Consider the following 14,284-nt stretch of genomic DNA (forward strand, 5'->3'; position numbering starts at 1 on the left):
AGCGGATTCTACTTTAATTAACACAAGTTGGAGATAAAAAAATATATCTCTGAATTCCAATGAGAATGTCACGACCGAACTACACAATTTATTGATACGTTGAACGTATGAACTTTGTTGAATAGTAATTTTTAGCTAATGTATATCTGAAACATGAATTTTCAGTTATGCGAGTTAGGTAGACTGCGGATTCCTTCGTTTATTTTTCACACCTAGCCAGATAATCAAACTTGTTTCTTCACACACACCCATGCGTTCATGTTAGACACATACATCTACATCTATTCCAACAATGTGCAAACATGGGGTGCGTTTTATTTGTCACCTTTTGAGAACGTGAGGCCCGTAAGAAATGTTTGGCTTGTTAATTTTTCTAATGTTTACCAAACAGATGGTTTCTCTCTGTTTTTGAAATCAGGCAAACAACTCGCTTCCGTAAATTATCTTTATCAGCCTGTAACGAAATTCAAACTAATATAAATTCAATAGGATTTCAAACACACGATGTCAATTTAGCGATCCTTCAACCGAAGAGAGACGCATGTCGCTGAAAAATATTTACGTTATTCTTTACATCTGAAAGTGTCAAATACAATTTTTGTACGCACTACGGCTACTACCTAGAACTTGTAGATATTACCAACAGCGGTATTCAACCTTGAAGGAATAGAAAAATAATTATAAAATCACTGTACCAAAACACTGAAGAGCTTCTCTTCAAGTATCCTCTGTCAACGTTCGTACTCAAAGGTACGAAACGAAATGATGTAGTATTTACTATAAAGTATTGAAGCTCATTCGCACTGTGAATTATGAAAAATGGTTGTTCTTCGTGTCAGATTGATAAGGTTCTATTGGACGATAATTACGACCCGAGAATATTGTTAGCAGTGCAAGTATAAACAATATTATAAATTATTTTGTAGCCGGTATATCATAAAAGTATGTATGTGCAGAAGTGAACATATTGATATCGATTGTGATTTAACTCTGTACTAACTATTTCTAAATGTAATGCAATATTATATATTTCTGCAATAACCTTCAAACGAGTTTTATTTATACACATAGAAATGGTGCCAATGGGTAGGAGAATTCTGGGCAAAGCCAATTCAACTGCGCAAACCGAATTCCCTTGGTAGTTCATTTTTAGAGGGCGGCCGCGTAGAAATGAAACTTTACGTCATTTGTCGAGTGAGTTAACATTTGTTATCGCGTACAATTCATCACCTTTTTAAGGGTTATCGGGATGAGTAGTGTTCCAATGTACTACAGCTGTGGATCTTTAACGCAATTCAAATTGGCATATTTTCCGTAGGTAACGTCACACCTACTCAAATGGGGTCTCTTGAAATCATGCAGTATATTTATATATACATGTATATATATAAAACGTATATACGTACTTAATTTTATCCGAAAATGCGCATCATGCGTCTTACCTAACTCAGACATTCATTTACAATACAAGTTAACAAAAACGAAAGTCGTCTAATGTCTTCACTTTGCATGAACGTACAGACCGTAAAAGTGACTGCAATTCCTCTCTAGCTCGAACTTTTGTTTTATTTGTGAATGGGATTTCAAGATTTGTTTCAAGTTTGTACCAGTAGTCCACCTCCATTTCGATAAGCTGCGCGAACACCATCATAAAAATGCCCAAATTTGACTGCATCAATGACTGAATAAGAATGGTATCGTAAAAAGTGAGAAGAAAAAATAATATGCGGCAAAATGACAATTTTACCTTCAATTTCAATTCAATACAATTTTTAACAATTTTTTGTGAGTAATCATTGCGGAATTAAAAATATGTTCCGTATGGAAAGAGGTTACTCATCCATCTCAGGAATGAAAACGGAATTGACCAGCCTTTGCCTTCTTAGAGGAAACAATGACCTGCAAAGTAGCTGCAGCAAGTTTTAAGCCAACTATCTGGAATGAAATTAGCTTATGCATAGAGTCGCACGCTACATGCAATGAAAATGAATAATTATGGACTGCTGCAGATGACAGGTGGTCGTTGATATTATACCGATAGCTGCAATCGAAAGTGTAACACGTGTCACAATCGCGGAATAATACTTGGTAGGAAAGGTTTGTATGTGTTAATCGCAAATGTAATGGTAAGCAGCCACTCTCTTGCGCGTGCGGCAATTCTATTTCTGTGTACTTACGTCTAGTCACCATTAAGATAACAATGCCTGCCCACCATATTGCAACAATACGATTACTCTTCGATACATTGTGCAACCGCGTTGCGCTGCGACGTCCACGCTGCAGCAGAAACTCAAAAAATGCAAGAATTAAGCGGCTGGTGGGTAGTCGAAAGGTGTTATATAGTATTTTTAATTTTCACCTGACCGCGAAGTCGCTCGGTCAATTTATCATTCATAAGATCTATAATGATAATGTTCTTTCTGCAAAATCGTTACAAGCACGTGTGTGTGGTGATCGAGTCACAATATATTACGCTGCAACCGTCAACCACAACCGCAATTATTTGCCAATACTTTATTCATACTTTTTCCCGCTACACGTTGATATCGATAAATTTCTCAGAAACTCTGCACGGCAAGTTTATGCGGTGGTAAAGCTAAATCTTTTCAATGTTAATTATCCGTTGGAATAATTTTCTAATATGAATCAATTATTCGTGTTTTTTCCTGCTGAGTCGCTGACAATTAGATTTATCGTTATACTGATACGCTGAAGTGACAAGTAGGCCACGGCTCAAGTTTACCCAACATTCTAAATTTTCTTGGTGGTTAATCTGTATAACTATGTTTTATATACGCAATGATTGACTTTTGAAATCTGAACTTACTACGCCTCAAATCTTAGTTTAGACGATACATTATGCTGACCACTGCTCACAAGCAAGTGTGTAAATTTTATCAAGCATGAGCTTAGTTAGAACATAATTAACAATCGACGATGAATCCTTGCCAACAGCGCGTTATAACTACTTGTCTCAAAAAATAAAAAGTATAGACGACAAGCTGCGCGCCACGTGAAACGCCATCGGAGTCAAAGCGAGACTTTGTTGCTTTTCGACTTTTTCTTCTCATGCGATATACAGTCGTACCGTGTGCCAGGAATAATTACAATACTAATCCTCTGCCAGGCAACATGGACGATATCGTTCACCTTGACTTTCTCACTTACCGGTTTCTCGTTGATTTTTCATTGTTTAGCCGTTTCCACTAATTATCTAATTGATGATTTCATAATTAAAACTATTGGAACATCAAGTAGGCACCTAAAAGTAATTACCTGAATTTTTTAGAAATTTTTTAAAAGCATCGAGTGCAGGCGAATCGTCCGTGTTTCCCGGCAACGTCAGTAAAAAACCACATGGCCGGCGGCGGGTCAAGTGCTGGATTAAAAAAGGCTGAATCTCTATAGGATTACCATCGTGACTGTTTTACGTAGATGACATTCTTTGCATGCAGATTTAATGCGTACGACTGACGAGAGTAGTGTCGAAGTCAGAAATTTCGCTTTACAGAATGAGATGCATATTGAATAATATTTAGGTGAACATAAATCCGACTACAGTAGTTTTTTACATACTTCAACTTCAAGAAATGACGTCATAAGCTTAAACATTCGTAACCGCAGACCACTTTACCTCTAAGAATGTAAATTCTATTCATGATTTTGAAAATTGGGAATTCGAAAAAAATTAATAAAAATAATAAATCTAAATTGTAAAAATAATAAAATTCGACAAGTGCTCTCGTGTATTTGAAAGGTTATTCTTTCAGCTTTTAGAGGCCCTCTATACATTTGAAAATTCTTAAACAAGTACGGAGTTATGAAATTCCATCAGAAATTCGTTTTCCTCGTATGTAACCTGAATGGAAAACCAAAAGAAAGTTCCGGAATCACTTAGCTTTGACATATGAAATTTTTTTAGTCAAGAATCTCTTTTTCTTGACAAGAACCATCCGTTCGAAACGGAGCAAAAAAAGTTTTTGCGAAACAATTTAATATCTACGTATAAAGATAGGACTCGTACATCTAGCCCAAGGATGGAGGAAAATGCTTTCAAGACGACGTGCGATTGAATTAAGCCTCACGTGCGATGGGGCAAGGGCGTCGGACGAATGCACGTGCTCTGAGAAAACGGGTCGTTCAACTACGAGATGCCCATTCAAGTTATTCAAGTAACACATGTTAATCATTCGAACCGCAATATCGACATTCTAAGCTGAAATTACATATCACCGCCTGGCGAGCGAATAACCTCGCGTGTAACGCGAAAAGCATGATGAAGTTTGATTGACAGATTATTCTCGCTTCGTATGCCTGAGTGGCACCATCATTTTCCGACAAGTCAAATACTCCGAGACGTTTAACGGCTTCGAAGAACACATGGTTGATATAGTTGAAGAATAGTTTTTCTGAATTATTCTAATATTCCTTAATTAACTAATCGGGCAGTTATTGATCCAGGCTTGAATGTATCTTCTGTACGCCTCGGCTTGCGTTATTTGATTTTCATACTCTTCCTCATATCTCGACTTCAGGCCACACATGTATACTCACTATCAAACCATCTATGAAATCATATCATACATAATGCAGCTACTGGATGCGGCCTGTGTCGCTTAGCTGGACAGATTCCAAGAGAATGATCAGTGAATCACTTGTTGTTAAGTTATGCTAATGTATAGACTCCGCAAATTGCGGAGTACATATCAGATAATTACAGTGCCTACCGTTTATGAATGATTGTTTGTCCGATTTAAGATTTCTTTACAATGTTTGCGGTGATTCATGGAAAATATGAACCGGCTGAGAACGGAGAATCCGATTTTTTCAACACATTCTAAGAAAGAAAGAAACCTGTGGTCACATGCAGACGCATCTTGAATCTCCAACTTGTAACCTGTTATCACCTTATGTCAATGATTGAACACGAGAATAAATACAGTAAAGCCTCTTGCAGGCTGCAGTAGCTCTTTTACGACAATTTCACAACCGTGATGCAGAAAGTCGTGTAAGACTAGGTTTACATCGTAGTCATTGAAATCGTAATAAAAAGTATTTTCACAACTGTTTCAGAACGACAGATTGTATCATAAAAAAAATCGTCAGACTCTAACGTCTCTATCCTTCTCTCTTTTTCATTTAGCCATTTATCACTACTAGAATATTTCATTACACCTGTTACCGTCTCAAATGTATTGGCTACACTATACATGCGTACGAACGCCGCCGCCAAGAATTTACCTATAAGCACGTATGACGTATGCGAAGGTCCAATAAAAAGACAACTGATGATGCTCTCAAGGGGATTTCCCGTCTGCCATCCGACGCGAAAACGACGAAACTAATTCATTTACCTTTCACGTCGTATCTTGACCACAAATACTCGTTCCAATTTCGTCGGAACTTAATTTTATTTTCATTTTATAAGATTAATCACTATAATAACGTGCGGTGAAAAATATCTGATGTAAGTATATAATAACTTCAGCTAGATCGATTAGCATGATCAATATTTTGAAGATATTTTAGGCATTGTGAATTAGTAATTAAGATGAAATTAGCTGCACGAAATAAATTTACTCACGGATGAGAAAAAAACAGTCTTGGCCAAGTAGATGAATCCGGAGTCTCCGACGTTATTTATAATTATTATGAGATTTGTGTTGATTTATATAATTAACGCCCGCGTTAACAATGGATGTGCATAAATTGATTTCAGAACTCTGTACTACATGTAAATGCACTTAAGCCCATGCAACAATCATCACCAATACGTAACCCATGAATAGCCCATTGAAAGTTTTGGAAATGAATTATCCGATTTTATGTATGGTTGGTTAATCTTATGACCTGTGCACAGATCCGAAGTGCACGAGTCTCGCTTATAATTCTGCAATCATGAAAGTCGCAGTTTATACACATCTTCCGCACAATAATCGCTTGAGTGTATTCGAATTGTCACATTTTTATGCTGTATGTTTTACGACATATAATTTACATTAAGCATCCAGCGTTCCGAGATTATCATCACGTACCCAGCTTGCCACAAAAACTTGTGCGCAGATATTCATGTAATCGCAGTATTTTGCGACTTGAAACGAAAAATTTTGTGCCAACACAATGTCAATGGACAGCTAAAACAATTTCATTGGCAATGTAAAAAACCGCAGATTTTATAAGCATGGTCAAGTAAAACACGCGAAACGCTAATCGTCTTGTTTGTTCAGTGATTCGACAATGAATATAGAATATGGATATGATGTGTTCTACTTATAGAATTGAAATCAGTTGAACTCCAAAAAAGTGTTAAACCATTGATCCAGTGAAGTTTTCATCTAAAATAAACCCGTCAGATGAGTATACATAAAATTCATTCGGTAAGGTGATTCTCAATATCAGAAATGGATGTTCCAGTTGTAACAAAATGGGCACAAAGTATCCGGAAGATATCATTCATTGTTTTATTCAAGCGCCACGCCATGTCACCCAAGATGAAAGTATAATGTTGTGGAAGAATTTTTGGAAGAGAAGAAGTATGAACTTGAATATCTGATGTATGTAAAATGTGCGTACGAAGGGTTCCTCCGAAGAACCATAAATTAATTACAGATATGCCGCAAGAGCCGAGCAAGAGCAACCAAACGCAAGGTTTTAGTAATAAATTTATATCGGCAGTGGCGATGAATATTCAAAAGCCTGCAAGTGCGTGTCACTGCATAATATGAATCGACATAAAACTGTAATGATAATAGAAAAAATTACAAAATTTTACATATTTGTAGATTTTTGAGTATCGCGCTGGATCTTTTTTCGCAGTATTTTCGCGGTCTCACTTGAGTGAATCTAAATACTCGAGTCCCCTTACAAGCCATAATCATAGACTGTGGGAATATTTTTTTGGAGACAGCGAATATACACCAACCGCACTTTATATCTATTGCGTGGGTAGAAGTCGGCGTTCTTACGTGCCATGAAACTCAAGGACAAAACCGGTGCGTTTACCTCAGAAGTGATTCTGACTATCCTCGGAGTTGCATATAGCTGTAGTACCTGTACAGTGTACATAGTTATACAGAAAAGTTGTTTCCCTCCTTCTTCAGATATTCTAGTTTATATTTTACACCTCGACTGGGTGCGCCGCCTTGAATAATTCACCGATAATTTAAAAATAATTACATGGCAGAAGTGCAGTAGTATCGGGCCGCTGCAACCAGTGGCAATCCAAGTATCTGTACTGACTACGTCTGGGAGGGAGATGCACGTCGGTCGGACGCTCCTTGAAGTGGAAGTGTTGAAAAGTGTGCGTCAATGCGTGGAATTGTGGTCAGGCCAGTCCTGCATGGTTCTAGTATAGCGGTTACTCAATGGAGGCGACAACGCCGAAGAATTCAAAAACATAGACGTAAATCATAAGTGTCGCAGTTGATATCGCCCAAACAACAACACCTCCACGGCAATCCAAGTAGCACACAGTCAGCTCGTATTTGACTTCCGCTTATTGAAGATAGATGAGAAAACCATGCTTTAATTGTCACAGTTTACTGTGATATGCCAACAATGTTTTAAACTAAAAATATTTCCATCTAGAAAGTTAGAGGAATATTAAGTTTTTATTGAATTTTGGTTGACGGAAAATATCCAATAGAAACTTCGAATTCTTGATTACAAGAAGATTTTGTCGATCCTATAACATTAAATATGGTGAGCGACCATTAAAGATTATACTACTGACTTCTTATTGAACCCGTTTTCGGGGTTCATTGGTGGTCACGCGATTGACATCGGTTAGCCATTATCAGGAATTCCCAGATTGATAGGTCTAGTTATCTTTTTACTAATTGTGAGTAAATTTTTTTCCAATGACATCATGGTGGATATAAATAGCGTAACTTCAGTCAATGTTTTGGCTAGTGTGGTATCTTATACATGTGTGATAAAAAATTGGGGAAACTTTGTTTATCTGAAGCCAAGTATTATTTTGACATATATCGTTCATTATTTTTATTTTTTCATTTACTTTATTTATTAAACCAAAGAGATTCACCTAACAATTATAGAATCAACTATTAAAACCCACAGAGGTAATCGAAGTTACCTGTTCGTGGCTTGGTACAGAAACGAAAAAGTAATTTAATCAGCCTGTTCCGAATACAACGTTTGCGGCTTTGATCGAATATGCGCTTCAAACTTTATATATACAGTAAAACCTCGATTATCCTGCCTTCGATCAACCGAGCCTGCGCGTTATCCGAGGCAACGCACTTATCCGAGAATTTCGAATTTACTGAGGTGTATGCTCGGATAATACGGAAAAACTCGGATAAAACGGATGAAGCCGCTATGCCTATGTTGTACGCGTGTAGTATTTTACGATTGCTACTTTGTTTCTTATATGTACATGCATATGTATGCGGATGAACTAACTATGTACTAACCATGCTTTGTACCCCACAGATTAGTCTAAGTTTGTTGGATTTTCACTTTTATATATTTTTGTGATTAAATTTTATTCTTCCATTTCAAATACATGAAAAACAATTAAAATTTTCGAATTTTTTATTTCTTCCGTGTTATCCGAGTTTTCGCTTATTCGAGGTACCTCCTCCCCACATTACCTCGGATAAAACGAGGTTTTACTGTAGTTATAAAAATTTCGAGGCGACTCAAGATCAGGTATCAGATCTCGCAAAGTGACGGCTATTACTGAAACATTCGGTTGGTCTATCATTTCGAATATCTATTTTTACACTACTGAGTAACTTTTATACGGACGTAAATGAGATTGAAAAAAAAAAACAAACCAAATTTATGGAAACGTATTCACGAAACTGGAATGAATTCCAGTTATCTAAAGATGAAACCACCGTTTGGTGCCAGCCGAGGTTTCACCGGAGATAGTTTCTGTCCGCACGCCGTGCAGACCAGCGGTTCCGCGAGTCACGAAGCTTGCTGGATTCCCTCTTACACCAAGAGAGGTGGGGAATGGGAAAAAATCAGTCTTGTAGCGCGAGTTCTTCGCCGCTGGCATCCCCTTAAAAGCCACTCAGTGGCGGGAGAGGATCTCAGACAATCGGTGAAATTCGAGTCAGTCGTTTCTGATCTCGAGTAGTTTGCTCATTTGGCGGTAAATACGCGCGCGTAGTGATTTATCAGCAACGATAAGGGCGATGGCAATGTTCGCGTAAATTTTTCGGGAACAGGATATCCGTGCAGTGTAGGCGTTTGATAAAGATCGATCAGTGAGGCGCGAAATAAACTGGTGGAAATTTTGTGACATATCATTGAAATGGCTTTCGATTCGGAAATCGAGGCCGTCACTGCTCACCTGACCTGCAATAAAAATCCAGTGATCATTGCCGTCGGGCAGAAACAGCATAGCGACATCAACTCGAACACCCCACTGACGAGGGTGTACACCAGGAGATGGCTCGTTCTTTTCATTTTCATATTATTCACCTCATCCAACATCAGCCAATGGGTTCAGTACAGTATCATCAGCAACATCATTGTAAGGTATGACAGTATCCAACAATAATAACTGCACAAGGTACCATTCGATTTCGAAACGTTTTCACGGCCACAAGCTTCTGTGCACTCGACTATAAAATTAAATTCCTGTAGCACAGCAATATCACCTTAACGTAATGCGATCTATTCTTTCCATCATTTTATTCACCACGAATCACCAGCCCGAGGTTGTGGTCAATTCTTTCACACTGTTGCACCACATTATAAATTCCACATAATTGAATTCTGCTCGATCGATCAAAATATTATCGATTATTGATCTCAAAACTTCCGCAAAGAGAAGGAACAGCTCTGGATATCCTGGTTTAGCACATATGCTTCAGTGTTTGCGTGACGTTGAAATTCTCAACGTTAGTATGATGGAGCAGTTTGTGGAAAATCCTTATTTTAGAAGAATAAAAGTTTCGGAATTTTAGTAAACAGTAGGAAAAACGTCACTCGTATGTCAATCTCGCCAGTTTTCAGCCCACTTTTTGGTAACAGATGCTGCAGTTTGAGAGAAACCTCACCTAGACCGTCCTAAAATAAAGCATTTCATTTGGACAGGTATTACGATGTTTCGATTATCGCGGTGGATTGGACATCTCTACTCTTTATGGTGGCTTATATTCCTCTGGTGTTCCCAATATCGTACATGATGGATCGAATTGGTCTACGCTGGACCATAATTGTTGGATGCTTGCTCACCGCACTCGGATCCTGGATTAAAGTGCTTTCGATACCACGCGACCGATTCTACGTGACATTCATCGGACAATCGCTGGTTGCCAGTACGCAGGTAATCCGCTTTGTTTTTTCACTGTCAAGAAATTCTGCCGGAGACACATGTGTCGGTCTAAAAATATTCATTAGCAAGTTACGTAGCATACACCAAATCTCTTGGCCATTATTGAGCAGAGGCTAGTCATAACGAATGAAAGGTCGGCAACAAATGTCTCAAAAATGAGATTTTGGTGTTCTTCGTAATCGAAAACCAGATCAGCTGCCATTTTGTCATATCACCATCAAATCTCATGGGACTGGGATCAAAATGTGTGTTTCATCACCGCCAAGTGGCATCATACGGGAGAGTTTAATCCATTCAGTGCAACTGTGAAAATTTGGCCAATTTCTGTGGGTGGTAACGAATCTGTGAAAATTTTTTCTAAATCTTGAAAAATTAAAATATGCTCCACTTTTTGCCAAAATAAGTATCTTAATGGCAGAGTACGTCGTTTATTACCCTGTAAAAGTTCCACGTCGAATCGAATGGAATCATAACGCGTACGAAAATCGTCGGAGATTCTACAATGCATACATGTTCGGATTTTCTTATGCACGCTTCAATTTTCTGTGTTCACGTTTAACGTTCAGTAATATTCAGGTGATCGTGCTGAACGTACCCGGCCGCCTTGCCGCCAACTGGTTTGGATCGAGCCAAGTGTCAACAGCCACATCCATGGGTCTGTTCGGATTTCAATTGGGTATAGCAGGCAGCTTTTTACTGACGCCCATAGTTGTGAGGAACCATGAGAATTTGGATGATATTGGCGACGATTTGTCGCGGTTATTTTGGTTCTTTGCTGTCTACTCAACCGTGGCACTGATCACGGCCATCATCTGTAAGCATACAAGAAATACAGTCAGTATTTAACTGACCATTATTTACTCTGCTATATTGAACAGAAGAAAAAATGTCAGACATTCGATCGGGAATATTTACACTAAAGACGACGGTATTTGAATATGAATTTGTCGCCACATTAGTGCGGTACAACTTGTTCTTATTAAACGTGCTCATACTAAAGTATGGTGACAAAATTGTCAATCTTTCACAAAGTTTTTTGCTTATCGATACGCTACTCTTGATTTATGAAACACGTCATTCGATGTTTACAATTCATGATCTGAAGTTCTGTTGTTTCTATTTATGCAAACCTCGCTACATTCCAGCATATAAATAGCAATGCATAGAATTTGAGATAAATTCCGGTTTACACTTACGAAGAACCCTTAGAGGTGTGGCAAACCCCATGACGCTTCAGCGTCGACTCTGGCGAACGACTGTATCGGACTTTCCCAGCTTAATGAATCGGATTTTCAACCCAAACTTTGACCCTATTTATTAAATTACAATAGTTGGATGCGCTCATTGCGTTATGTAAGACCCAAGAGTCTATGGTCAAGTAAATTTCTTCTTACGTCGTTTTTCTTGCAGTTTTAAAAGATGAGCCTCCTCTACCACCCAGCGAGACTCGCCGTCTTCAAAAATTGAATTTGTCAGAAAATTCGGACGGTTTTATACCTTTGATGAAAAGGCTTCTATCGAACAGAAGTTACATCGCGTTGTGCCATTCCTTCGGTGTAAACATCGGCGTGCTGAATTCCATTGCTACACTTCTCAACCAAATGTATCTACTACATTTTGAGGTAATGATTTTCTGCTCAGGATATTTGAGTATTTAAGACCATCGTTAGTCACTGCACGTCGAATATTTAATGTAACGCAATTCACGTGCTCTCATACAGAACGGAGAAGAAGAGGCGGGACAAATCGGATTGGCAATCGTCATCATGGGAGTAATCAGTTCTCCAATATTTGGTTACATTCTTGACAAAACACACAAGTTCAAGTACGTATCGACATTCATTTCAAGCCTTAATGAATCACCCTTGTTGTAATATTGCAAAACCTAACCGGTGTCTGTGTGATTTTAGATTGACGATAAGTGTGGTATACGCACTCTCCTTAGCGGGACAAATACTCTTCGCAGTTTCGTTGGTTATGGAGATAAAGTGGATGGTTTACGTTTCGGCTACATTCCTTGGGTAATCATGCATTCTAACATTGAAATACACCATCATGATTGCTCGTTTGTTCGATACGGATGATAAAAATGTACAGCCTATAGCGATTATTGATGTTCGAAACTCGCTCCCCGGAGAGTGACTTACACTAAGTCAACCTCCTCTCAGATCATAATTATGAATTCCTTTAATAATAAATCAACCGTGATTATAGGGATAAGTCACCAAAAAAATTAGCGCCCGCATTGTCCCGAATTCCACTTATACAGTTATGAATTCCATTAACGAAGCTATAAAAGTTGCAAATGGTCACTCTTAGCGAACGAGATACCAAATTATTTATTCTAAGTGTTATATCACTGGTCGTAAATCGATCGACTCTACATTCCATTAATTATTGTTTCAGATTTTTCATAACTAGTTACTTTGCCGTGGGGTACGAAGTCTGCGCAGAATACACGTATCCAGAACCAGAAGGAGTTGCTACCGCATTCCTAAATGTCACAAATCAAATTTATGGCATCGCTATAGTATTAATATTTGGGAAGGTGATCGAGATTTTTGGTGATCTATGGGCGCACCTGGTGATCGGGCTTTTCCTCTTCACAGGACTGATCACCACTCTCTGTACGAAAGATCTGCAGAAGCGACAGAATGCCAGACAGCATGCGCCTTACAGAGAAGTTCCAATGAGCAATACAAGTTTTCAAGACGAAAAACAAATTATTTAATAAGTTGCACTTTATATTGAGTGGTCTGTAGGGATCACTTTAATGCACTGTCATTTTTTTTTGTGAGCTAAACACTGACGTCACAAACTCTAACCAAAGATTGTTTTTTAGTTCAATCATTTACATAGTATATATATCAAGTCATTTATACACCGTATTCATTTCGGTCGTAAAATTTTTTTTCTTATATGCCCCATCATTTATGCAATATTACCATACCTTTTTGTGGAGAAACATATGTAGGTACTGCAGTAGTTGCGGAAGTCGATGTGTCTAATGTGCTTTGTGTTACACATATAATATTCGTGAGACTTTTATTTAAATTTAAAGATTTTTGCATGTATCAATTTGTATATAACATTCATCACAATCACTCGTAGCTAATCGAAGGTGTAATTATCCTTGGTTCTCGATCATTTAATCTTCAGATATGAATTAACAGCACGTTCGCAGGTGCGTATAATCTAATGTAATGTAGGATAAGAGTGTACATATTTATATCTAAGTCGTATTTTCATGAATTGTATATGTCCACCGAAATGTATATATTATCTGATATTTCATAAGATATTGTCACGAATAAAATTTGATAGTAAAACATAAATTCGCGGTGATGCTTTGACGAAATTCCAACTTTTACTCCCAGGTACACGTGACATTCATCTGTGAACAGATAGCAAATGAGAAAAACGAATTCTATCTACGATACTGGTAGAAAAAAATTATGTTTCCGCACAAAAATTACAATCATTTTCTCATGTTACCAATAGTTATTTCTAATTTCTTTCATTAGCATTATAGTTGCAATACGGATGATGCACAATCTACGTAACAAGTTAGTATAGAGTCCAGTAGTAACGATACAGGTTTCCACTTATATTGACGGTTGGAAAAAATTCCGTTAATCAAAGATCATTCGAATGCTCAAGAATGCTTACTTGTGTTTGATTATGAAACACTTCTATTCACTCTGACTAATTTCCTATGTCTAGTTATTGTCGAACATAACTTTGTACGATGAAAAACAATGTCCATTAAAACGCTTCCTTAATTAGGTACCGTTGCCGGCAGTTATACTGACGTCAGAGTGAAAAGGTGGAGCTAGGTTGGAATACGAGTCAGTAAAACCTGCCAATTACTTTTTGTTTCCCCCCGATGTTGATTCGAGAAAAAAAACTGGCTTATAAGTATAATTTTATCACAAGCGTAGGCAATAGTTGTGCCTTTGATGTATTCGT

At 37.8% G+C, this 14,284-nt stretch overlaps 1 protein-coding gene across 1 annotated transcript; it reads left to right on the plus strand.

Annotated features, from left to right (window-relative positions):
• Nucleotides 1–9,054: 9,054 nt before the first annotated feature.
• LOC124409339 (uncharacterized MFS-type transporter C09D4.1-like) lies at nucleotides 9,055–13,096 on the plus strand. Its single transcript, XM_046886897.1, has 7 exons — nucleotides 9,055–9,513; nucleotides 10,075–10,306; nucleotides 10,892–11,129; nucleotides 11,726–11,937; nucleotides 12,037–12,140; nucleotides 12,226–12,336; nucleotides 12,722–13,096. Exons 1-7 carry the CDS (start codon nucleotides 9,287–9,289, stop codon nucleotides 13,044–13,046), a joined length of 1,449 nt encoding a protein of 482 aa, XP_046742853.1. The 5' UTR covers nucleotides 9,055–9,286; the 3' UTR covers nucleotides 13,047–13,096.
• The last annotated feature ends 1,188 nt before the right edge of the window (nucleotides 13,097–14,284 follow it).

The sequence above is a fragment of the Diprion similis genome, chromosome 8 (assembly GCF_021155765.1).
Source record: "Diprion similis isolate iyDipSimi1 chromosome 8, iyDipSimi1.1, whole genome shotgun sequence".
In the NCBI taxonomy this organism is placed as follows: Eukaryota; Metazoa; Arthropoda; class Insecta; order Hymenoptera; family Diprionidae; genus Diprion; species Diprion similis.